This window comes from Mercenaria mercenaria, chromosome 2, assembly GCF_021730395.1.
Source record: "Mercenaria mercenaria strain notata chromosome 2, MADL_Memer_1, whole genome shotgun sequence".
Lineage (NCBI taxonomy): Eukaryota > Metazoa > Mollusca > Bivalvia > Venerida > Veneridae > Mercenaria > Mercenaria mercenaria.
This window is the reverse complement of record NC_069362.1, coordinates 13,234,864-13,260,318: the sequence shown is the minus strand read 5'-3', so window position 1 is coordinate 13,260,318 and position 25,455 is coordinate 13,234,864. Positions and strand designations below refer to the sequence as shown.

The window sequence follows — 25,455 nt, the reverse complement described above, 5'->3', positions numbered from 1 at the left end:
ACTCTAATAAACAACGGGAGACAACTTAGGTGTCAGCACGTGTACGATTTTTAAAAAAACGTGTCGATGATTATAATTTCTTATCAAATAATGAATCCTATTCAGATATTCGTCTTTAATATTACAAAATTATTCATTTCTGTGGACATTTGTCAAAAAATATTACTTACAGTGGACTACTTTGCGCGTCAAACTGGTTTCCGCTTCAGTTGTGAGGCACTTCCGTTATACTTTTTGACAACAATAACAAAACACGAAATGAATCAATAAAGTCACTTATAAACCGACTGCTACTTAAATCAGTGTAAGTAAAGTTGTTGTTACAAAATTATACACGTTCGTTACGTTATGAGATAAAGTTTATCTTGAACTGCATAATCCATTAATTACGTTTAGATGATATTGCATTTACAACTTATTTGACCCCGTTTTTTTACGTGAATGACAGCATTCTCGTGCAACTCGTGCAAACAGAGTTATGAAAAGTATGGTGGAGAATTCAAGGACAAATTATAAATGACATTACAGTGAGGATAACTGTATATTCGTCCAGTTTTGATCATTGACATTCCTGCTGTGTATTAGTAACTTGTGTGAACAAGATTAGAATGTTGCTTTTCCACATATACACATTGATTGGACCTCTCAACCAAATTTCATACCTTATTTTAGGGATTTTTAAGACAGTACATTTTCAAAAGTTTGTTGAATGTGTTTTGATATTTAAGTGCATTGTAGTTCATGAATACCAAGTTAAAAATTAATAATGGCAACATTTCTAGGCCTTTATTGTAAGCCACTAGACTTCTGTAATGATAAATGTTTTATGTATTAAGGGGAATATACTCTTTTAGTTTTGGAATGTGGCATTCCTTGACCACCATATCTTTTCTTATGCACTACTTTGTAAACAAACTAAATAATGTGTTTTAGCTCACATATGCGAAATGAAAAGCAAGACAGTGAACTTATTTCACATTCTTTCTTTAAATTAGAATCTGTAGGACATTGATAAATGTTTGGACAAAGTGAAGCACTATTATTTTCGCACCAAAAAGTCTTAATTGTTGACTTTGAATGTACACAAAAAGTCTTATGTAATTCAACAATAACTTTCTTGTTTCAGTTTTTCTCATTTTTATTTTAGTGAGCAATCCTTTGTGTACTTATAACAGTTGAAACAGTATTCATTTCATTTACCAAAACCTTGTACTTTTTTGCAGGTAAATTTTATAATACCCCACCCACTTTTTTCTAATTTCAAAGTATGCGTCCCCTTAAATACAACGCCATGACTGTTAAAAGAACATTTATCAACCCTGAGAGCTTTCAAAGTCTGTGCACGAGCTGCCGTAGACAACGCAAAAAGTGACACTAACTTAAAAGTCAAGTTCTTTAGAGACAAAGAATCAAGTGGCATCCATCCAGCAAGTAAATTAAGCACAGTGGAAACATTCCAAGTAGATGTATATCGTGGTTTTGAAGGAATATAATTGTGAAGTCCTCTCATAAAACGTCTTATTATATTAAAAACTCTGTTGTTGTAGTTATCATCTAAAAGTTTTAACGTCTCCAAAATAACTGCTTTATGGGTATTAATGACACTATAGAATTTATTAGTGTTCTTTAAGGGGACGCATATTGCTACATTCACAGTTCATACAGCAATGCGGAAGGGGTGCATATTCAAGAAATCGATGGTGGGAAAATAAAAAACATATTCCTAAACTGATATAATACTGATGGACACCTGTAATATTCAGTATTTTGTGGATAAGGATGTGGTACTATGAATGTAATAGGAAAACAGAGGTCTTTGTGAAAGTACATTCAACACAAAATATTAAGCTTTTGTATAAGGAAAATACAGGTTTTTTACAATAACAGTGTTCCAAATAATGTTGAAGGGATGAGATTTTCTTTCTAACACACCAGGTTTGCTTAAACATGTAAAAATTTAACGCCACGTCTGTTAATCTCGGGATGGACGCCATATTTCTCATTGATAAAAAATGTAAACAAAAAAGTCAGAGTGGGATTAGCATTGCAAGGGCATAACATGACATTCTACACAATGAATACCTTAGAAAAGATATCTAAGATGCTACACAGGTCAGGCGGTTAAATGCATAATGTCGATCACTTGAAATTCATCTTGAAAAGGTGGTTAATTTTACTTTGTTTACATGGTTTTTAATTTTCCCACGACTTCTCGGCGATTCACTGCAAATGTATTACTGCGCCTGACGAAAGGTAACTCTAATAAACAACGGGAGACAACTTAGGTGTCAGCACGTGTACGATTTTTAAAAAAACATGTCGATGATTATAATTTCTTATCAAATAATGAATCCTATTCAGACATTCGTCTTTAATATGAGAAAATTATTAATTTCTGTGGACATTTGTCAAAAAATATTACTTACAGTGGACTACTTAGCGCATCAAACTGGTTTCCGCTTCAGTTGTGAGGCACTTCCGTTATACTTTTGACAACAATAACAAAACACAAAATGAATCAATAAAGTCACTTATAAACCGACTGCTACTTAAATCAGTGTAAGTAAAGTGGTTGTTACAACATTATACATGTTCGTTACGTTATGAGATAAAGTTTATCTTGAACTGCATAATCCATTAATTACGTTTAGATGATATTGCATTTACAACTTATTTGACCCCGTTTTTTACGTGAATGACAGCATTCTCGTGCAACTCGTGCAAACAGAGTTATGAAAAGTATGGTGGAGAATTCAAGGACAAATTATAAATGACATTAAAGTGCGGATAAATGTATATTCGTCCAGTTTTGATCATTGACATTCCAGCTGTGTATTAGTAACTTTTGTGAACAAGATTAGAATGTTGCTTTTCCACATATACACATTGATTGGACCTCTCAACCAAATTTCATACCTTATTTTAGGGATTTTTAAGACAATACATTTTCAAAAGTTTGTTGAATGTGTTTTGATATTTAAGTGCATTGTAGTTCATGAATACCAAGTTAAAAATTAATAATGGCAACATTTCTAGGCCTTCATTGTAAGCCACTAGACTTCTGTAACGATAAATGTTTAATGTATTAAGGGGAATATACTCTTATAGTTTTAGAATGTGGCATTCCTTGACCACCGTATCTTTTCTTATGCACTACTTTGTAAACAAACTAAATAATGAGTTTTAGCTCACATATGCGAAATGAAAAGCAAGACAGTGAACTTATTTCACATTCTTGCTTTAAATTAGAATCTGTAGGACATTGATAAATGTTTGGACAAAGTGAAGCACTATTATTTTCGCACCAAAAAGTCTTAATTGTTGACTTTGAATGTACACAAGAAGTCTTATGTAATTCAACAATAACTTTCTTATTTCAGTTTTTCTCATTTTTATTTTAGTGAGCAATCCTTTGTGTACTTATAACAGTTGAAACAGTATTCATTTCATTTACCAAAACCTTGTACTTTTTTGCAGGTAAATTTTATAATACCCCACCCACTTTTTTCTAATTTCAAAGTATGCGTCCCCTTAAAAACAGTAAATAAGAAACAATCATTTCTTCAGATGGTTGAACGGGATCACAGTTCCGAATACAACACCAAAATGTCCATTTCTTCCAAGCCCCTGTGTACTGTTTTCTGGTACCGATACGCCAACTGTTAATGACTGTTTCTGCAGCATCTGCTGGAACTCTTCGATCCTTAAGGGATTTCCTGACACAATTGCCCCAAATAGCTGTAAATTCTTGCCCATTGGATGGTGTGCCCCATTGTGTGGTAATGTCACGATGTCTCGGTGTCTCGGCAGCCTGATGGGTACAGAAATCAAACAATGTAATAACAACGGAAACCATGTTTGATTAGTCCAATATGGACCTATAATGAGGACTTTGTCAACATGGTCTTCTCTTATTTTGTTTAAAACTTTGCCAAGTAACCTGAATGGTGGAAACACATATGGTTTAAAGACTGACCAATCAAGACTAAATGCATTTGAGCATACAGCATTTGGATCTGGTGTCCAAGAAACATACTTTTCTATCTGAGCATTCAGTCTTGATGCGAATAAATCTATATTAGGCATGAACAATTGTGAGGTGAGTCTCGAGTATATTTGCCTTTTTAACATCCACTCTGTGGTGTCTGAGAAGTTTCTTGACATATAATCTGCTTCAACGTTTTCACACCCTGGCAAATGATAAGCAGTAACAAACAAATTTCTTGATATACACCATTGCCAGATTTCCTTTGCTAACATATCCATAGCTTTATTTTGCATGCCACCTAAATTATTTATGTATGCAATTGCAGTTGTGGAATCTGACTGCACTCCAATATGAACATGGTTCTGATCCACAGCCCAGGATTTCAATGCAAAGAATATTGCAAGCAACTCGAGATAGTTAATGTGATTCTGTGCCTCATAGGTGGTCCACCTACCACCTGTTTTACCCTCTTTTTGTAAGCATGATGAACCAAAACCTATGTTAGATGCATCAGACAGAATCCAGAGTGAAACAGGCTTTTGCCTAATTTTCTTCCCATTCTTAGCATGGATATTCTGTTTCCACCAAAAATTTCCTGCTTTTCATTTTTACCAAGCTCTACCAGAGAATCAAAATCAGGTGAAATCTTCAAGGCTCTGACCTTGAACCTTTCTAATGTTCTATAATGTAATGGAGCCTCTAATACAGCATGGAAAGCATTGATCAACAAACCGATGAATGCAGATAAGTCCCTGATCTTAATCTTTGTCTTGCTAAGCAAATAATCTGCAGTTTTTAGAATTTTCAAAATCTTATCTTCAGGAAGGAAAACCATAAAAAGTACAGAATCAAGTATATACCCAAAGTACGTAATTCGCTGAGTGGGTACTAAAACTGATTTTTGTTTATTTATCACAAAACCTAAAGTATCTAACTGTTCATACATTGTCAAAGCATTTTTGGCACAAACTTGTCTATCAGCATCCATTTCAATGGAATCATCAATGTAAAAAGAACACCTAATGCCAATTTGACGGAAAAAAGAGTATATAGGCTTTAGAGTTTTGGTGAAGCAATAAGGCGCCGAGGAAAGTCCGAATGGTAAAACAATGTGTGCATATAGCTTGTTTTGCCAAGAAAACTTAAGAAATTTCACACAGTCTTTGTGTATAGGTATAGACCAGTAAGCAGATTTTAAATCTAATGAAGTAAACCAATCATTGGGTTGCACTAATTCTAAAACAAAGGGGAAAGTTTCCTGCTTAAATTTTTCATAGTGTACAAATTCATTTAATTGTCTAAGATTGATAACTGGTCTATATTTCCCATTTGGTTTAGGTACCAAGAAAATATTTGAAATAACTTCGCCTGCTTCATGTTCAGTCGGAATAATTGCTCCTTCCTGTAACATATTTTGAACTTCATGATCAATTAGTATTTTTTCATTCTCTGAAAAAGCAATAGGATTTGGTAACTTATCCTGAATAGGATTTTCATCAAAAGGAATAACGTATCCCTGCACTGTTTGTAAAATCCACTGATCAGATGTCAATGCTTTCCATGCATCATAACTATTGATAACTCTCTGAGCATTGCTTACCTTTGCTTTGAAACCCTGGGGTTTTAGTTTGGGTTACATGTGGCACTTGCATTTGTCGCTGTAGCGGTCACGTTCTTCTTGGATGTTCTCGGCACAATATTATGCTGATATCCGAACTGACCGTATGGTTGTTGTCGATCAAAATACGGCTTGGCATATGGATGACCTCTGCCCCTGTAAGGTTTGCCACGACCGCCCCTAAACGGGCCAAAACTGCTCTGTCTAGGCCGCGAATACCCAGTACTATAATTGTATTTACCAATTTTTACACTTGTTTCACATTTTTTCAATTCTTTAGCAATATCGTCACCAAAAAGGTAAGATGTTATTGGTGTTCTTATACTGAAAATATTGGAATATCTGGATTTTAAAGATGGCAGAAGAAGGTAACGCCTCCTTACGCTAAGCATAAACTGCACCTGACCCATGACAGTGATAGAATCAGCAATGAGATCTTTAACTAGTGGAAGGGTAGAAATGTGTGTCTTCAACACCTTAGCTAGCTCTAGAATTGGTAGCATGCCAGTGCATACTAAATTTTGGATGTCTCGCAAAGACTTATCAGTAGTCTGTACTCTTTTCATTTTTGTCAAATCGTCCCAAATTTCCTCGTTTATACGAGGGGCCCCCATAAATTGGCAATTAGATTGGACTTTGTATTTCTCAATAATGTTGTCTACTTGACATTGGTTAGTACAGGCAGTGTTGATCAAATCTGCCAGAGAATTACTGACAGCTTCGCCTTTGTCAGGGGTTTTTAATTTTGGGAGATTCCAACTAAACTCATCAACTTCTCCCTCGGGGTTGTCACCATCATTATTACCATCCCTAAACAAATTATCGCCTATGTTATCCGCTAAATTTGCCCTGTACAAGGGAGTGCGGTCAGTATCCGACAATTCTCCGTCGTCATACTCGTATTCGTTATAACTGTTACTTTCTGTAAGGGGAGGGTTTTGGTCAGAATTTTGAATACCCAAGATAGATCTTAACTTCTCAACGGACTCTGATGTCAAGTTATCAAGATTAATAACGTTTTCTGACCTTTTATCTGATTCTTTTTCCCTGCTGTGTGAATTTTCTTTAACACCGGAAGTAGGCTTATCAGACTGATTAGAGTTACTTCCCTTCGTAACTTTCGTTACAACGGAGGATAATTTCTTATTTGCGGTACCCCGAGGGGCTTTCTGTTTTTCAACCTCGGGCTCAAAGCCAGAAAATTCTTCCTCACTAGAGGAGTTAGGAATGGATAGGACATCGTCCTTCCGTTTTCTGGGCATAATTTCAATAGTAAAAGTCACCAGAGACAGAGACGACAAATGAAAGAAGGCGGCGTGGCTAGCCGAAAAACGACGAGGTCGTATCGAAAAGCTCTGAAAAGCAGAAAAAATTCGTATAGTAACAACGTTACTGTAACCAAGCCACTTCAAAAAAGGTTACAAACTAGTCAAAAAACAATTCAAGTCTCATTTCAAATCAATTCAACACATCGCGGGCTTAGCGCAAAACGGTCGTAACTTCTTCTTTATTTCAGACAAGTTACAACCGTTTTGCGCTAAGCCCGCGACATGGTCTTACCAAACAAGAGGGCCAAGATGGCCCTAGGTCGCTCACCTAAGAAACACTCCATAACAGTGTAAAGCATGTTTGACCTAGTCATTTCATGGAAACAAATATTCTGACCAATTTTCATTAAGACTGGACCAAAAAATTGGTCTCTTGCGATAAAACAAGCATTTTCTTAGATATGACCTAGTTTTTTACCCTAGATGACCCATGTTCAAACTCGACCTAGATTTTATCAAGGCAATCATTCTGACCAAAATTCATGAAGATCAACTGAAAAATACAGCCTCTATCACATACAGAAGTTTTTTCTTTGATTTGACCAAGTGACCTAGTTTTTGACCTCAGATGACCCATATTCAAATTCGACCTAGATTTCATTAAGGCAATCAACCTGACCAAATTTCATAAAAATCAATTGAAAAAACAGTCTCTATCGCATACACAAGATTTTTCTTTAATTTGACCTAGTGACCTAGTTTTTGACCTCAGATAACCCATATTCAAAATCGACCTAGATTTCATCAAGGCAATCTCTCTGACCAAATTTCATGAAGATCAATTGAAAAATACATCCTCTCTTGCATACACAATGTTTTCTTCGATTTGACCTAGTGACCTAGTTTTGACCCAGATGACCCATTTTCGAACTGGTCTAAATTTCATCAAGGTAATCACTTGACCAAAATTTTTTCGATCAGTTTTCATAGTTGCTTTTACTTTCAGAGAGAGTGCCACTAGATATTTACAATATTTTTTGAATTCATATATATTACTGTTATTATTTGCGATAACAGACTATTGAGAATATTGGTCGGTCTACAGTATCCAGAGCATAAAAAGATGTTATTGTGTTAAACAATTTGGGTGGTATGAAATTTATTTCGCTATTCTATCACAGGATGAGGGTCATAGTGACTGGGTGTCCTGTGTGAGATTCTCACCAAATACCGCCAACCCAATCATCGTATCCAGTAGCTGGGATAGGAAGGTCAAGGTAGGTGGAACCTTTGAAATATATGATTGCATCTAATCTTTGCAAATTTAGAATATATATTAGCAACCCCAGCTGATTTTCAAGTTTTTAAAAAGACCAGATTAATGTACATCATGTTAAAGAGCTCAGTGAGAGCTTTCCAGAACTGTTTTCCTTTTTAAAATATCTCTAAAAATAAAAATGTTATGACATTTTTAATTTGCTAAAATTTGACCGAAATCTTGAAAAATTTCCTTACAAAATTACTATCCAGACATGTCGCGTCGACGGAACCGAACCAGAATTTATCAAAGTTTTTTTATACCAAAAATGCCATAACTTTTTTATTTTTTGAGATATCTCCATGAAATTTGGAATGGTTGTGTATCAATCTATACTGCTTATGAAAATCTAATTAAACTCTCTGATTTTATATGACAAGTGCAAGAAAATCAACAACAAACAGGTCAGGTAAAATAATAAAATGTTATTTATTTTTTAAAAAAAAACTAGTGTATAAGCATATGTACATTTTTCATCAAATAAATTAGAATTTCATTCATAGTCTATTGTACTGTCACAGTGATGTATTATACATGTATTTTTCAATGTGCATATAAAAACTTATCAAGCTATGAATGAAGAAATATCAGTAAAATTTGACTCAAAATTGATTACACTTTTTCAAATATTTGAAAACAGTTCTTTGTCAATATTCCAGCTTGTATATAGTTATATTTTCATAATAAAACATGTACAGTACACAAGTCTCTAACACCACTTCCACTAGGACTAGGAGCTTAATCTTTAAAGTAAATCATTGAATACTTTCTGAAAATGTTGTCAATACTCTGTGTTTCTCTTACTCTCCACATACGTCCTGAATTCACACAGTCGGGCACAAATCCTGCCGATATGACAAATCGTTTATCAACTGTTTGTTTATCTTCCCTTAATGGCCATTTGTAATGGCCTGGTTTACAAGTAGGTGCCATGAATTTAACTATTAAGTTTTCAGAACTTTTCACTGATACAACAACACCAGGATACCAATCATCTTGGTACGCTACGGCAACATACTGATTTTCACTGGGCTCGTCTGTCGGAATTTCTTCTAACAACCTTGCTTCTGCTGCCGCATCCCAGTCACTGTCTTCATTTTCATATCTCTGAGTTTTCTCTTTGTTATTAAGTTTTACCTCTGCTTTTCTTTTTTTATTTTCCTTCTTTTTCTTGTTAAGTAAGTTTTCATTATTTATTTCGGACAAAACACTTCTGTCTTTTTCTACGTGTTGCCTTCTCATTTTCTTCCCACCATGTCGCGCGGACTTCAACAGTCTATTTTTGTCACTTTCTGGTATTTCTGAAAGCCATTCCATTATTGGAGTCCTGTTTTGTTTCAACAGCTGGACTGAAGTGTGATGATGGAGGCTTGCGCCTGGACGTTTTCGCTGGCTACTATCCAAATGGCCAAAGTGATGTTCACATGTTAGATTTGAAACAGGCGCAAAGTTAGTAAGCTTCATGTCTTTGTCAGATGGTACCTGAGCAAATTTACTATCGTCCAGAAAGTCTGATAATTGGGGGATAAAGGGGGACATCTTGAAAAATGGCAGCTGGATTCAGTTCCAATTCCTGCAGATAGCTGTGGAAGGCCTAAACTTCTTTGTACAGCTGAAGATAGGGCACGGTGTCGTTCACTACCATGTTCCAGTAGGGTCCAGTCAGTTGCAAATAAAACAACCCTAAAGACTGTATTTCAGCCATGATTGGCTTGGACTGTAGGTCTGCAAGAACAGACTGGACCAGCAGATTATTTGACTTCACATTTTGCAAGACTGTGATGAAATCTTCCCGATGAAGGTACACTTCCGCAGCAGTCTGAAATAGCGCATTAAAGCGGTTATCCCTATAGTTACCAATCACAGATTTTACCCCATTTTCAGCACAGTGGGCTTCCCATGAATTGCGCACGCCATGATGGTTCCCAGCAGGTCCAAACACTTCAGATGTGGTACGTAGTGCTCGTTCAAGAACAGTCCCTTTCTTGCTCCAGAACTTGAAAAATGGTAAAACGTCACGTCCAAGTGGACCGTGTTCTTTGGTTATTGCACTTTCGTGTTCTTTGAGATCTGTTCCACAAATGTAATTATGGAAGCCGAGCAGGACATGGGCCATGCAGTGAAAGTGATGAACTTGCTCGTGACTATCAGTGTTATCCAAAACTTCTGAGCGCCATTCATCTAGAAGTGTATCAGCTTTTTTCTCATTCGCAGCTCTATCGCTCATTGTGTATGACAGTTTTTTCAGAGAATTTTTAATGTAGTCTTCTTCAGATTCTCCAGTTTTTATGTTGGAATGTAAATCAGCAAGTTCACTTAAATGTTCTTTTGTTACACTGTTAATCGTAGCTGCAGTTTCGTGGGCCACTCTGTTAAATCCCAAACTCACTGTTTCCCTGGAAGCCAATCTCACGGATGTGTCAAGTAGTTTCTGTTTCTTGCGTGATGTGCCGTCACGGTGTAGTCCCCAATTTTCGGTCTCAGAAAGCTGATGAGATATGTAGGATTTTGCAATGAAGTGGCCTTCATCAACGATGGATTGTGTTGTGGTGCTTGATGGTAAATCCTTTTTTTCTAAGTTCACATGAAACAAATGTTTGGAAATAGCCTGGATCACTGGCGACACTTTTTCAACAGCAACTTCTAAACCAGATAACTCCATGACACACAAGCGCACTTCATTTGAGTAGCTTCCATCATCATTTTTCATTCTTACTTTTTCTGCCATCAAGTTGTTCACATGATCAGTCAGTTCTAAAATTTCATTTTCTCTCCCTTCACAATCTGTACATGATTTTTGCTGCTGTAATTTTTTCAGTTGTAATTCTTTTTCAGTTACTTTTTCTTTCAATGATTTCATTTCAGTCCGAACATATGAATTGTATTTCTGAGCTGATATTTTCTTCCTTTTTTCTGTGCTTACACATTCATTCAAGGTCTGTAATTCTTTATTTAACGACTCAATTTTTTCGTTTAATTGCACAATTTCTGCTGAGAAAGAGGAGTTTTCTATTTTACATTGTTTTAGTTCTGAAGATGTCTTTTCAAGTGATTTTTCTTGCTTCCGATTCAAGCGTTGGCTATCTCGGAGCAAATGTAGGTTCTTCTTGGCTGTTTCGTCACGTTTGTTAACGTTTCGAATTGAGTAATGGCCAATTCTGTTGTCAATTTCATTCAGTGTTGTTTTCTGTTCTTTTATTTTGTTTTCAAGTTTTGCACTGTGTTTCTGCAACTTCTGACTCTCATAGTTAGATAAGTTCTGTGATTTAACAGAATCATCACACACACTGATGTTTTCAATCTGTGAAATAGTTTTTTCTAAGTTTATTTCATCAGGCGATTGGTTGGCGCTACCCACAGTTGGTTTAAATTCACGGTTTAGTAAGTCTTTCAGATTTTTCACGCCTGGAACTTTTTTCTTACTTAATAGGCTTTTTTTCTGTTCACATGTTCTTGAAACTTTGTTTTTGAGATATTTAACTGTTGTCTTAGAGAATGCCGGGTTAAGCTGAGCAATGATATTATACAAGTGACTAAAATTCTGTCCGTGTTCTTCCACAAACTTATTTATTTCAAGAACAAGACCATTTTTCAGCGATTGTGTTGGTTTCAAAATTGCACCCTTGCTCAAATCTATGGTTGTGATACCATACTCCTGACAGAATGGCCCAGGGTAATCAGCCATTTTCTGGTGTCTGAAATTAAAACAATCAATATATAAGTTCAAAATTAACGCACATGACACACAAATTATTGTAAACAACATAGTTTATAGCGCATGTGATCTTGGAAAAGTGTAAAGAACTTTTAAAAAATATTCCCGTTCTTCGCCATTAGTGGGTGGGGTTAGCGGTTGATTTCAACTGTTTGTGAAATGTTCTCAATGATAGCGATAAATATGCGGTCTCATCTTTGATGAATTTGTTCAAATTACTTTAAAATTTATTTAAATACAACAATTACTTGCACAGAAATAAGTTTTGGGGCATAATATAGGCTAAACGTGCGCTCTTGTTCGGCGAAAACAGGCGGCCTTACTCAAGTTACTGTTACCGAGAAAAACAGCAAATTTTTACTAAAATAAAATATTGATCGGGTCAAAATCAATTGTTAAATACTCACGCTTGCATTTGGTTTTGAATTCATTCAGGTTTCGTTGTTTTCTATTGGTATTGTAACCAAATTCTTCGATATAAAAGTTTGTTTATAAATACGATATCGATAAAAATATGGCCGACAATCAGGTCAGGTCAGCGCGTGACCCGCTCATTTGAATAAATGACTACATTCCCGCACAAATGCGAGACGGTTAACTTCATTTCCGAAAAATGATTTATATACCAAATTAAAGTTTAAAACGTGAACTTTACAATGATGTATGGTGCATGTTTCGGAATTTATTGCCGTTTATAAAAAATCGGCTTAAATTTAGGGGACTATATCTTCGGTTCGGATGAAGATAGAAATTTGGCTGAAAGTCATGAATGAACCACGTGGATTTTTCTAAATGGACTCGTCCATATAATTAATATTCAACACATTTCAGTGACCCGTTGGGATAGACAAACACAACAGGGGTCACGCGACGAGTGCATGAAACCTGATTATCCGCCACTAGGTGTGAAAACAGTAACATGTGGTGTTTATTGCACCATAAAACTGCTGATAATGGATTAAAATCAAAAAGAAAACATGCATTTTGTAGAGAATTTTATATGCTTTAAAAGTAGACATAATACAAAAAAATCGGACCAACAAAAAAAAATCAACAGGAATAATACCAGAGGTGGTACTGATTTTCTGCATTTTTCCCGATATTGAGTGTGCTTATCAGCTGTCAGCTGGGGTTGCTATATATATTGATGTAGTAGATATATTAGGTGAAATACACGTAAGAAAAAGGTAGCACTGAATATATCAGTAGGGCATAGACATTGAATTTCCTGAATGAGGCACAATCTGCTAGCTTACGTTAAGTGTCTTTGCCCTTTATATTGTTAAAATAAGTTAACATACATAAACAAGTAGTGCCTTAGACTAGGCCATTGTGTTCAAATCCTTTGACCTAAGTGACAAGACTTTTCTTTTCATGCCAGGGTCAGATATCTTCAACTTTCCTTTATATTTTGAGTAAGATCTGTTTTGAATAAGATTTTTAAGTCATTTACTTGGCTACCTACCTAAAAGATTCCTGCTGAGATGGCATTGTCACAAATTTCTTTCACTATTTCTGTTCATGTTATTATATTAATCATGTCTTGATTAAAACAATGCACAATTGAGCAGATATCTTTAAAATTTACCCTTTAACACGACTAGTTTCTGTGGTACTCTTGTACTGTGAAATCGTTAAATATTTCATGGGCATAAATAAAGTGGTTTTGGCAAAAATGGTTAATTTATTAGCATATGAATTTGTGGATTTTAGAAGGGAAATTTGTGGACTTGAACACAACCATGAAATTCACAAAATCAGTCCCCTGCAAATATTGATGATGTGAAAGCACCTTAATTTAGAACATTGTTGTGGGCAATAGTTTTCTGTAAAAAAAACAACCTTGATTAATGAAGTAAAGAGTTTTCATTATCAGAACAAACTAAACATTTACAGTGGTTACAGATTCTTTCAGTCTTACTACTTATTTACTTTTGAAAGGTATGCACGAGTTGGTAAGCTGAAAAGTTCTTTAACCATTACCCTGCTAAAATTCTAAAATTGACTTGTCCATCATTCAGTTTTGGCAGTACCACTTATTATGAAAGGGGTGTTCACTCAAAATTTACTGACTGAATAGCGAACAGTGCAGACCATGCACGTGCAGACTGATCTTGGTCTGAATTGGTCACGAAGGCAAAACCAGTTGCTGCCTGCAGGCCAAAGGTTAAACTTATATTAATATATAAATATTCTTGTGTATTTGACAGGTATGGAATTTGACCAACTGTAAACTAAAGACAAACCACTATGGTCATGGTGGCTACTTGAACTGTGTGGCTGTATCACCCGACGGTTCTCTCTGTGCCTCTGGTGGCAAGGTAAACATCTAAGTTCAAAGTATTTGTCTATATTTTTTAAATTGCTAGTTTAGCCTAAAAGTAAAACAATCTAATCTGCTGTGGAAATACTACAAGTCAATGGCAATTCTGAATTCAGTGTGAATTTTATAGCTGTATATATCTCCATCTTTCAGCATAGAATGTTTTGATTCAGTTTAGTTCTGTTGTAAAAAAAACCCCAATAATTAATGTTTTCTGTTTCCTGTGAGTTGGCAACCAGTAATGTGTGGTGCATGTTACAATGGAAAGTTGCCAAACATTGTAAGTTAGCAACAGAAAACTGGTTTTTAGGGTTACCAAAGAAAAAGGGGAGTAACTATGACTTTTTTTAATTGAACGGAGTTACACTACAACAGTGCAAAGTTAAAACTTAACTGAGATAAACAAGAAATCTCATACATAATCATTTATGGCATATATTTAAATAACAGGATGGTAATGCCATGCTTTGGGACTTGAACGAAGGCAAGCACCTGTACACTCTTGATGGTGGTGGCATCATCAACTCGCTCTGCTTCAGCCCTAACAGATACTGGCTGTGTGCTGCCACTGGTCCCAGCATCAAAATCTGGGTAAGTTATGTCTACATGTCAGTCAAGTACTTGCTCATATTTTTACAAATTGATCATCACAACTTGGTAGATCAAAATGTAAACACCCTTTTCATTAGTTTGAACTTGATATTTTACCTTGTGTGGATGTTTGTATGCGGTATGTTAAGTATTATTGATGACTGTTCAAAACATCTGTCTTCAGAATGGATTCTGAAGACTTCATTTGAATTGTGCCTGTAACTTGCACCCACATGTGGAGTCTCGTGTAGGTCATATGAGAGTTAAATAATTAATCCAGTTCACATTGTTGTTTAAGAAAATATAAAACATGAAAAAAACAGCACCCAGACCCACTTTTGCTAATCACTTGGTTCTGTTTGTTAAGCATGATGGTGTTCCATGAAAAGGCATTCTTTGTAAACTTTAATCATTTTGTTAGATGTTTATGTCATAGATGATAGTTATAAAGTAGAATTTATTTTGTAATCTGCCCTATTTCATTTAAAATTTCCATTATTTTAATAGGATTTGGAAGGCAAAGTTGTTGTAGATGAACTTAGACAGGAAGTGATCGGTGCAAGCAGCAAGGCTGAGCCACCACAGTGTATTTCTCTTGCATGGTCCGCAGATGGACAGACACTCTTTGCTGGATATACAGACAACAACATCAGAGTCTGGCAGGTCTCCATGGCAACACGATAAATTGGAGATAGACTTTAAAATAAATAAGAAAAAATTTAAGAAGTAACATCGTCTATGGTTTGTGGGGAAAAAATCTGTGAGCCAAGCGATATTGCAGTAAATATACTGTACAAATGATGTTGTATTGCTTGTTTTTTTATGCCATTAGCATGGTTAACCCAGGCCTTAAAAAGTTCTTGCATCTTGAAAAAAAAAAGCAGCTTGAATTTCCTCCAAATCTCCTTGAAAAAATAGTTTTTTGTCAGCAACTTGGTTTGTGAAAAGAATGAATTTTAAAAGAAACAACAAATGATCTGAAAGAAAATACAGTATACTTTATCACCCCTGGTGTTCACAAGGAACAATATATTGGTCTGTGACTGCATAGTATTATATTGCACACACAGTGCCATTTCTTCTACAACACTGCTTTTGGAAATAGCTGATAAAAGTTATGTATACCTGACCAAGATCTCAAGTTGTGGTTTAAAGAAAAATAGACACTGGAGAAGTATAGAATACTTGAAAGTCCTTTGAAAAGTTCTACAATTTTTAGCTCACCTGAGCACAAAGTGTTCACAGGTGAGTGAGCTTTTGTGATCGCCGTGTCCATTGTCGTCCGTCCGTCTGTCTTCAACAATTTGACTGTTAACACTCTAGAGGTCACCATTTTGGTCCAATCTTAATGAAACTTGGTCAGAATGTTACCCTCGATAAAATCTTGGATGAGTTCGATATTGGGTCATCTAGGGTCAAAAACTAGGTCACCAGGTCAAATCAAAGGAAAAGCTTGTTAACACTCTAGAGGTCACAATTTTGGCCCAATCTTAATGAAACTTTGTCAGAATGTTACCCTCAATAAAATCTTGGACAAGTTCGATATTGGGTGATCTGGGATCAAAAACTAGGTCACCAGGTCAAATCAAAGGAAAAGTTTGTTAACACTGTAGAGGCCACTTTTATGAGTATCTTCATGAAACTTGGTCAGAATGTTAATTTTGATCTCAAAGTCATATTTGAATCTGGGTCGTGTAGGGTCAAAAACTAGGTCACCAGGTCAAATCAAAGGAAAAGCTAGTTAACACTAGAGGCCACATTTATGTCCATATCTTAAGGAAACTTGGTCAGAATGTTAACTTTGATGATCTGTAGGTCAAGTTCAAATCTGGGTCAGGTGGGGTCAAAATTAAGTCACTTGGTCAAATCAAAGGAAATGCTTGTTAACACTCTAGAGGCCACATTTATGACTGTATCATCATGAAACTTAGAATGTTAATCTTGATGATCTTTAGGTCAAGTTTGAATCTGGGTCATGTGGGATGAAAAACTAGGTCACAAGGTCAAATCAAAGGAAAAGCTAGTAGAGGCCACATTTATGACCATTTCTTAGTGAAATTAGTCAGAATGTTAATCTTGATGATCTTTAGGTCAGTAGGTCAGGTGTGCGATACTGGGCCTTCATGGCCCTCTTGTTTACAAAATTATGCTGCTTTTTCCATTTAGAAATTTTTGGTTAAGGTTTTGTATATAAGCTGGTATCTCAGTACTCACGGGAATGGATTGAAACTTCACACACTTGTTCACTGTCATGATCTGACATGCACTAAGCAGGTCCCATAACTCTGCTTTTTTTTTTCACAGTTATGCCCCTTTTTCGACTGAGTTTTTGTGATCATTCGATGTCTGGCGTCTGTCTGTCAACATTTAGCTTGTGTAAGCGATAGAGGCTGTATTTATCAACTTATCTTCATGAAATTTTGTCAGAATGATTACCTTGATGAAATCTAGGCCAAGTTCAAAATGGGTCATCTGGGGTCAAAAACTAGGTCACTAGGTCAGATCAAAGAAAAACCTTGTGTATGTGATAGAGGCTGTATTTTACAATTTATCTTCATGAAATTTGGTCAGAATGATTCATTAAAGCCAAGTTTGAAAATCGGTCATCTAGGATCAAAAACTAGGTCAAATCAAAGAAAAACCTTGTGTATGTGATAGAGGCTGTATTTTTCAATTGATTTTCATGAAATTTGGTCAGAATGATTGCCTTGATGAAATCTAGGTCGAGTTTAAATATGGGTCATCTGGGGTCAAAAACTAGATCACTAGGTCAAATCAAAGAAAAACCTTGTGTATGCGATAGAGGCTGTATTTTTCAATTGATTTTCATGAAATTTGGTCAATGATTGCCTTGATGAAATCTAGGTAGAGTTTGAATATGGGTCATCTAGGGTCAAAAACTAGGTCACTAGATCAAATCAAAGAAAAACCTTGTGTATGTGATAGAGGCTGTATTTTTAGCTCACCTGTCACGTAGTGACAGGGTGAGCTTTTGTGATCACCCGTCGTCCATCCATCCACAATTTCTTGTGAACAAGATAGAGACCACATTTTGCAAGCAATTTTGATCAAACTTGTACAAAACTTGTAATGGCATGATATCTCAGTTCCTTTTAAAAACTGGCCAGATCCCATCATGGGTTCTAGAGTTATTGCCCCTTAAGGGCCAGCATTTGCTGTTTTTGTGCGTCAAGAGTTTCTTGTCTGCACGATAGTGGTTTCATTTATGATTTTATTTTAACCAAACTTGCACACAACTTGTATCACCATAAGATCACGGTTCCTGTCTTGAACTGGCCAGATTCTTTATGGGTTCCAGAGTTATGGCCCCTGAAAAGGCTGAAATTAGCTATTTTGACCTTGTCTGCACAATAGCAGCTTCATTTATGATTTTATTTTAACCAAACTTGCACACAACTTGTATCACCATAAGGTCTTGGTTCCTTTCTTGAACTGGCGATATTCCATTATGGGTTCCAGAGTGATGGCCCCTGAAATGGCCAGAATTAGCCGTTTTGACCTTGTCTGCACAATAGCAGCTTCATTCATGATTTGAATTTAATCAAACTTGCACAAAACTTGTGTCACCATAAGATCTTGGTTCCTTTCTTGAACCGGCCAGATTCCATAATGGGTTCCAGAGTTATGGCCCCTGAAAGGGCCAAAATCAGCTATTTTGGCTTTTGCAGCCATAAAGAAACTTCATTTATGGTTTGATTTGATACAAACTTCCAAAATATATTCAACAACAATAAATCTTGGATTCCATGACAAATCAGATTCAATCGTAGGTTCCAGAGTTAATTTATATCTGATTACCTCCCCTGATTGTTTTAAAATGGATTTAGTATGGATCAGTAAGTACTTATAGGACTTATTTGAAATTTCATTATTGTTATTAGTTGGACTGAGACAATCAGAGTAGATAACTATGGACTGATTTTTTGTCAAATTACCTCCCTTTATTTCAAATTAAAATTGGTATATCTCCATAGCTAATGAAGATACTGATCTGAAATTTCATTTATGTCAACAGATTTATTTGGCAGATCCTTCTTTTGTTCACTTACAATATTTTTTTTTTTTAAGCTCACCTGTCACAAAGTGACAAGGTGAGTTTTTGTGATCGCGCGGTGTCTGTCGTCCGTCCATCCGTGCGTCCGTAAACTTTTGCTTGTGACCACTCTAGAGGTCACATTTTTCATGGGATCTTTATGAAAGTTGGTCAGAATGTTCATCTTGATGATATCTAGGTCAAGTTTGAAACTGGGTCACTTACCTTCAAAAACTAGGTCAGTAGGTCTAAAAATAGAAAAACCTTGTGACCTCTCTAGAGGCCGTATATTTCATGAGATCTTCATGAAAATTGGTCAGAATGTTCACCTTGATGATATCTAGGTCAAGTTCGAAAGTGGGTCACGTGCGGTCTAAAACTAGGTCAGTAGGTCAAATAATAGAAAAAACTTGTGACCTCTCTAGAGGCCATATTTTTCACAAGATCTTTATGAAAGTTGGTCTGAATGTTCATCTTGATGATATCTAGGTCAAGTTCGAAAGTGGATCACGTGCCTTCAAAACCTAGGTCAGTAGATCAAATAATAGAAAAACCTTGTGACCTCTCTAAAGGCCATATTTTTCATGGGATCTGTATGAAAATTGGTCTGAATTTTCATCTTGATGATATCTAGGTCAAGTTCGAAACTGGGTCACCTGCGGTCAAAAACTAGGCCAGTAGGTATAAAAATAGAAAAACCTTGTGACCTCTCTAGAGGCCATACTAATTAATGGATCTCCATAAAAATTGGTCAGAATGTTCACCTTGATGATATCTAGGTCAAGTTTGAAACTGGGTCACGTGCCTTAAAAACTAGGTCAGTAGGTCAAGTAATAAAAAAACCTTGTGACCTATCTAGAGGCCATACTTTTCATGGGATCTGTATGAAAGTTGGTCTGAATGTTCATCTTGATGATATCTAGGTCAAGTTTGAAACTGGGCCAACTGCGGTCAAAAACTAGGTCAGTAGGTCTAAAATTATTAAAATCTTTTGACCTCTCTAGAGGCCATATTTTTCAATGGATCTTCATGAAAATTGATCTGAATGTTCACCTTGATGATATCTAGGTCAGTTTTGAAACTGGGTCACGTGCGGTCAAAAACTAGGCCAGTAGGTATAAAAATAGAAAAACCTTGTGACCTCTCTAGAGGCCATATTTTTCATGAGATCTTCATCAAAAATTAGTGAGAATGTTCACCTTGATGATATCTAGGTAAAGTTCAAAACAGGGTCACGTACCTTCGAAAACAAGGTCAATAGGTCAAATAATAGAAAAACCTTGTGACCTCTCTAGAGACCATATTTTTCAATGGATCTTCAATGAAAATTGGTCAGAATTTTTATCTTGATAATATCTAGGTCAAGTTCAAAACTGGGTCACATGAGCTCAAAAACTAGGTCACTATGTCAAATAGTAGAAAAAACGACGTCATACTCAAAACTGGGTCATGTGGGAAGAGGTGAGCGATTCAGGACCATCATGGTCCTCTTGTTTTAATTACTTCCCTTTAGGTTACTATAAGTAGCTTATTTTTAGTAACTTTTTTATTATTGGCCGTAGGGAAAAACCGAGACCACTTTTCTGTGGTACAACATAATGGTACCTCCAATTTTTAGGTGTATTTTGACATATCTATACCTTGTAAGAATTTTTTTCTCTTTTTGGTTAAATTTCTTCCCTTTGTTGTTCCTGTCCTTTGGACTTAGATATTTTCTCTGAGGACATTCTTGTCCTCAAGTGCAATGATAACAGGTGAGCGATATAGGGCCATCATGGCCCTCTTGTTCAATTGATCTGCATGGAATTTGGTCGGAATGATTGCCTTGATGAAATCTAGGTCAAGTTCGAATATGGGTCATCTTGGGTCAAAAACTAGGTTACTAGGTCAAATCAAAGAAAAAACCTTGTGTTTCCGATAGAGGCTGTATTTTTCAATTGATCTTCATAAAGTTATGCAGAATGATTGCCTGGATGAAATCTAGGTCGAGTTTGAATATGGGTCAACTGCGGTCAAAAACTAGGTCAAATCAAAGAAAAACCTTGTGTATGCAATTCATAACTTTATCATGACATCACAGTACATTAGGGGTTCTAACTGACCAATCAGAGAGCTGCATTTTCCAGTACCTGCCAGTTTCCACTTGGGTACAACAAAGTATATTTACAATGAACATATACTGATATAGTGACTTTAGAAATAAATATCACACTATTTAAGAAATCAAATAAAGTTCTTTCACTGCACATGTCCCAGATGATGCTACAAACAACAAAACTTGGAAGTTTCATTGAATTATTATATCGATTTAATACCTTTATTTTAGTTAAAAATTTGAGATTTTAAACAGGGAATCTATGATAAAGTCCGAGTAAAATGTAATCAATACCCAAGTGAAATAAATAGCATTTCGTAATGTTTTGGACATGTTAAAATTATGAGTAGAGACTGTATTTTTCAATTGGTCTTCATGAAATTTGGTCAGAATGATTGCCTTATGAAATCTAGGTTGAGTTTGAATATTGGTCATCTGGGGTCGAAAAGTAGGTCACTAGGTCAAATCAAAGAAAAACCTTGTGTATGAGATAGAGACTGTATTTTTCAATTGATCTTCGTGAAATTTGGTCAGAATGATTGCCTTGATAAAATCTAGGTCAAGTTCGAATATGGGTCATCTGGGGTCAAAAACCAGGTCATATCTAAGAAAATACTTGTTTAAACTCAAGAGACCACATTTTTGGTCCAATCTTAATGAAAATTGGCCAGAATATGTTTCCATGAAATCACTAGGTCAAACATGTTTAGTTACACTGTTATGGTGTGTTTCTCAGGTGAGGGACCTAGGGCCATCTTTGCCCTCTTGTTTGTTAAGTTTTTTTATGTAAGCTGGTATCTCAGTATCCACTAATGGAAAAGGATTGAAACTTCACACACTTATTCACTGTGATAAATTGACTTACATTGCACAGGTTCCATAACCCTATTTTGCTTTTTTACAAAATTATGCCCCTTTTTCCACTTAGAAATTTTTTGTTAAGGTTTTGTATGTAAGCTGGTATCTCAGTACTCACTTACGGGAATGGATTGAAACTTCACGCACTTTTTCACTGTCATGATTTGACATGCACTAAGCAGGTTTCATAACTCGATATAACTTTGTTGGTTTTTTTTGTGCCCCCTAATGAGTGGTGGGGGTATATAGATTTGCTCGTCGGTCCTTCCGAGAATGTTGTGTTGCGCCTAGCTCCGAAAGTATTTGACGTAGAGTCACAAAACTTTACAGGAATGTTAGTCAGCATGTGTAGTTGTGCACCTGGGGTTTCGCGTCTGGATTCATTCAGTCCTGTAGGAGTTATGGCCCCTGACATTGTTAAAATTGGTCATTTTAGTGTTGTGTCGCGCGTAACTCCAAAAGTATTTGACATAGAGTCAAAAAACTTTACAGGAATATTGGTCAGCATGTGTAGTTGTGCACCTGGGGTTTCGCGTCCGGATTCATTCAGTTATGTAGGAGTTATGGCCGCTTACTTAGTAAAAAATTTGTCATTTTAATGTTGTGTCGTGCCTAGCTCCAAACGTATTTGACCTAGAGTCACCAAAGTTTACAGGAATGTTGGTCAGCATGTGCAGTTGTGCATCTGGGGTTTCAAAGGATTGAAACTTCACACACTTATTCACTGTGATAAATTTACTTACATTGCACAGGTTTCATAACTCTGTTTTGCTTTTTAGCCTAGGTGAGTTTTTCTGATCACTTGATGTCAGTCGTCTGTCTGTCTGTCTGTCTGTCGTCTGTCTGTCCATCAACATTTAGCTTGTGTATGCGATAGAGGCTGTATTTTTCAACTGATATTCATGAAATTTGGTCAGAATGATTATCTTGATAAAATCTAGGCCGAGTTTGAAAATGGGTCATCTGGGGTCAAAAACTAGGTCACTAGGTCAAATCAAAGAAAAACCTTGTGTATACGATAGAGGCTGTATTTTTCAATTAATCTTCATGAATTTTGGTCAGAATGATTGCCTTGATAAAATCTAGATCAAGTTCGAATATGGGTCATCTGGGGTTAAAAAGTAGGTCATTAGGTGAAATCAAAGAAAAACTTTGTGTATGCAATAGAGGCTATATTTTTCAATTGATCTTCATGAAATTTGGTCAGAATGATTGCCTTAAATGAAATCTTGGTCAAGTTCGAATATGGGTTATCTTGGGTCAAAAATTAGGTCACTACGTCAAATCAAAGAAAAACCTTGTGTATGCGATGGAGGCTGTATTTTTCAATTGTTCTTTATGAAATTTGGTCAGAATGATTGCCTTGATGAAATCTAGATAGAATTTGAATATGGGTCATCTGTAGTCAAAAAGTAGGTCACTAGGTTAAATCAAAGAAAAACCTCGTGTATGTGATAGAGGCTGTATTTTTCAACTGATCTTCGTGAAATTTTGTCAGAATGATAGCCCTGATAAAATCTACGTCAAGTTCGAATATGGGTCATCTGGGTTCAAAAACTAGGTCACTAGGTCAAATCAAAGAAAAACCTTGTGTATGCGATAGAGGCTATATTTTTCAATTACTGATCTTATGAAATTTGGTCAGAATGATAGCCTTGATGAAATCTAGGTTAAGTTCGAATATTGGGTCATCTGGGGTCAAAAACTAGGTCACTAGGTCAAATCAAAGAATATATTTGTTTTTGCTCCAATTTTAATGATAATTGGTCAGAATATTTTCTTCCATGAAATCACTAGGTCAAACATGTTTACACTGTTATGGTGTATTATGGTGTGTTTCTCAGGTGAGCGACCTAGGGCCATCTTGGCCCTCTTGTTTACAAAATTATGCCCCTTTTTCCACTTGGAAATTTTTGGTTAAGGTTTTGTATGTAAGCTGGTATCTCAGTACTCACTTAATATGGGAATGGATTGAAACTTCACTCACTTGTTCACTGTCATGATCTGACATGCACTAAGCAGGTCCCATAACTCTGCTTCAGGTCCCATAACTCTGCTTTTTTTATCAAAATTATGCCCCTTTTTCGACTTAGCAGTTTTTGGTTAAGTTTTTGTATGTTAGCTGGTATCTCAGTACCCACTAACGGGAATGAATTTAAACTTCACACACTTATCCACTGTCATGAGCTGATAAGCACTGTGCAGATTCCATAACCCTGTTTAGCATTTTTACAAAATTATGCCCCTTTTTCGACTTGTATTCATTCAATTGATAAGGCTGTTGAATAGTCAAGCGTTGCTGTCCTCCGACAGCTTTTGTTTATTATTGGCGGTAGGGAAAAACCGAGACCACTTTTCTGTGGTACAACATGGATGGTACCTCCAATTTTTAGCTGTATTTTGACATACCTGTACCTGTAAGGATTTTTTTGTGGACTTAGAATTTTTGTTTTGGAATTTCTTCACTTTGTTGTTCCTGTCCTTTGGGCCTCAACAGTCAAGTTCTTTAAATTTTGCTCCAATCCTCTGTAACCCTTTGGGCGTATATTGCCCCACTTGGCGGAGCTCTTGTTTCCAAATGGTTCATTTTGGCCCCTTTTAGGGGCAAATAGAAAAACTTCCCATGAACTGCTTGAAAGATCTTCAACAAACTTGGTCTGTAGCATTATTATAAGATTCTCTCCCAAATTCGTTCAAATGGAGGCACTTGGGGCCACAGGAGTTAAAAAAGGAAATACCTTTAAAAGACTTCTTCTTATGAACTGCTTGTTGCCCTTGATTTATGTCATTTTACAATGTCTATGTGGTATTAAATTTGTCACAGGGAGACAATAATTGTGTGTTTTTGGAAGTTTTACAAAGACTTGACCGAAATATTTTTGTTAGAGAGATATCTATAGAACTATGTATAATAATGATTTACTACAGAGTTTGATTTTACGTTAATGTAAAGTTAAGAAAATTCAAAAAAAGATAACTCCAGCGTCTAGATTGACTATTTATATTGTAGTTGCATCCCTTTACATACAAAAATCTCTATTTTCATGTTATGTCAAAAGATTTGCAGTAAGTACAGTTGTACAGTTGATTTATTCATTTCCGTTTACATTATTTCTGTTCTATGGTTTTAAATTGAACTTAAAATTAGACATACTGTTTCAGTCTGGTAATGAGTGTATTCTGAGATATGTACAGTGCTCTTGACCTGACCCGTAAACTCTATATTTCACTGTTAACACTACAACAACTTAATTTCGTAATCATAATATTTTACATGAAGATCCTGCTAAGTTTGTTAATGTGTAAAGTGGCCAAAGCTTTATCAGATCAAGTGGTTCCGACGTTGTTTGAGTGGTGAAATTAACGCAGAACAAGTGGGGAAATATGGACGATAATACAGATTTCTTGTTTTCTTAGCACTTAATATATGTTCATTTAGCCGAGATTTGCGCTGTTTATTAAAACATTTCAGTGTGGCGGGGGTGAGAAATTTTTTGTCAGTTTTTGAGAATATTGCAGCATATAGAAATCTACAGTGCTTAGCGCAATTGAGTAATTATAGAAACACTGCATATTTAAAGGACTACTTCTAAAGACAACGCATGCATACTTTCATAGAATTATTTG

General features: G+C 35.9%; 3 protein-coding genes across 4 annotated transcripts; 1 reads left to right on the top strand and 2 right to left on the bottom strand.

The window, feature by feature from the left end:
• Positions 1 to 2,600: 2,600 nt before the first annotated feature.
• Positions 2,601 to 7,096, bottom strand: LOC128550718 (uncharacterized). 2 transcript variants are annotated; one of them, XM_053530319.1, is made up of 2 exons: positions 5,589 to 7,096; positions 2,601 to 3,811 (listed from the first exon to the last, which is right to left on the bottom strand). In XM_053530319.1, the coding sequence occupies exon 1, from the start codon at positions 6,866 to 6,868 to the stop codon at positions 5,612 to 5,614; it is 1,257 nt and encodes a 418-aa protein (XP_053386294.1). In that variant the 5' UTR covers positions 6,869 to 7,096; the 3' UTR covers positions 2,601 to 3,811; positions 5,589 to 5,611. The 2 variants fall into 2 exon arrangements, with proteins under 2 accessions (XP_053386294.1, XP_053386295.1); XM_053530320.1 differs by having other exon boundaries at positions 6,633 to 7,096.
• An 863-nt stretch (positions 7,097 to 7,959) lies between these two features.
• Positions 7,960 to 15,622, top strand: LOC123563235 (receptor of activated protein C kinase 1; the record flags this gene model as incomplete). The annotated part of the gene is made up of 4 exons (XM_053524486.1): positions 7,960 to 8,151; positions 14,118 to 14,228; positions 14,681 to 14,821; positions 15,329 to 15,622. Coding segments are annotated over 4 exons (621 nt in total), but the record flags the coding sequence as incomplete, so codon positions are not given.
• Positions 9,744 to 12,814, bottom strand: LOC123532337 (uncharacterized). Its single transcript, XM_045313749.2, has 2 exons — positions 12,315 to 12,814; positions 9,744 to 11,887 (listed from the first exon to the last, which is right to left on the bottom strand). Exons 1-2 carry the CDS (start codon positions 12,320 to 12,322, stop codon positions 9,787 to 9,789), a joined length of 2,109 nt encoding a protein of 702 aa, XP_045169684.2. The 5' UTR covers positions 12,323 to 12,814; the 3' UTR covers positions 9,744 to 9,786.
• Positions 15,623 to 25,455: the final 9,833 nt, after the last annotated feature.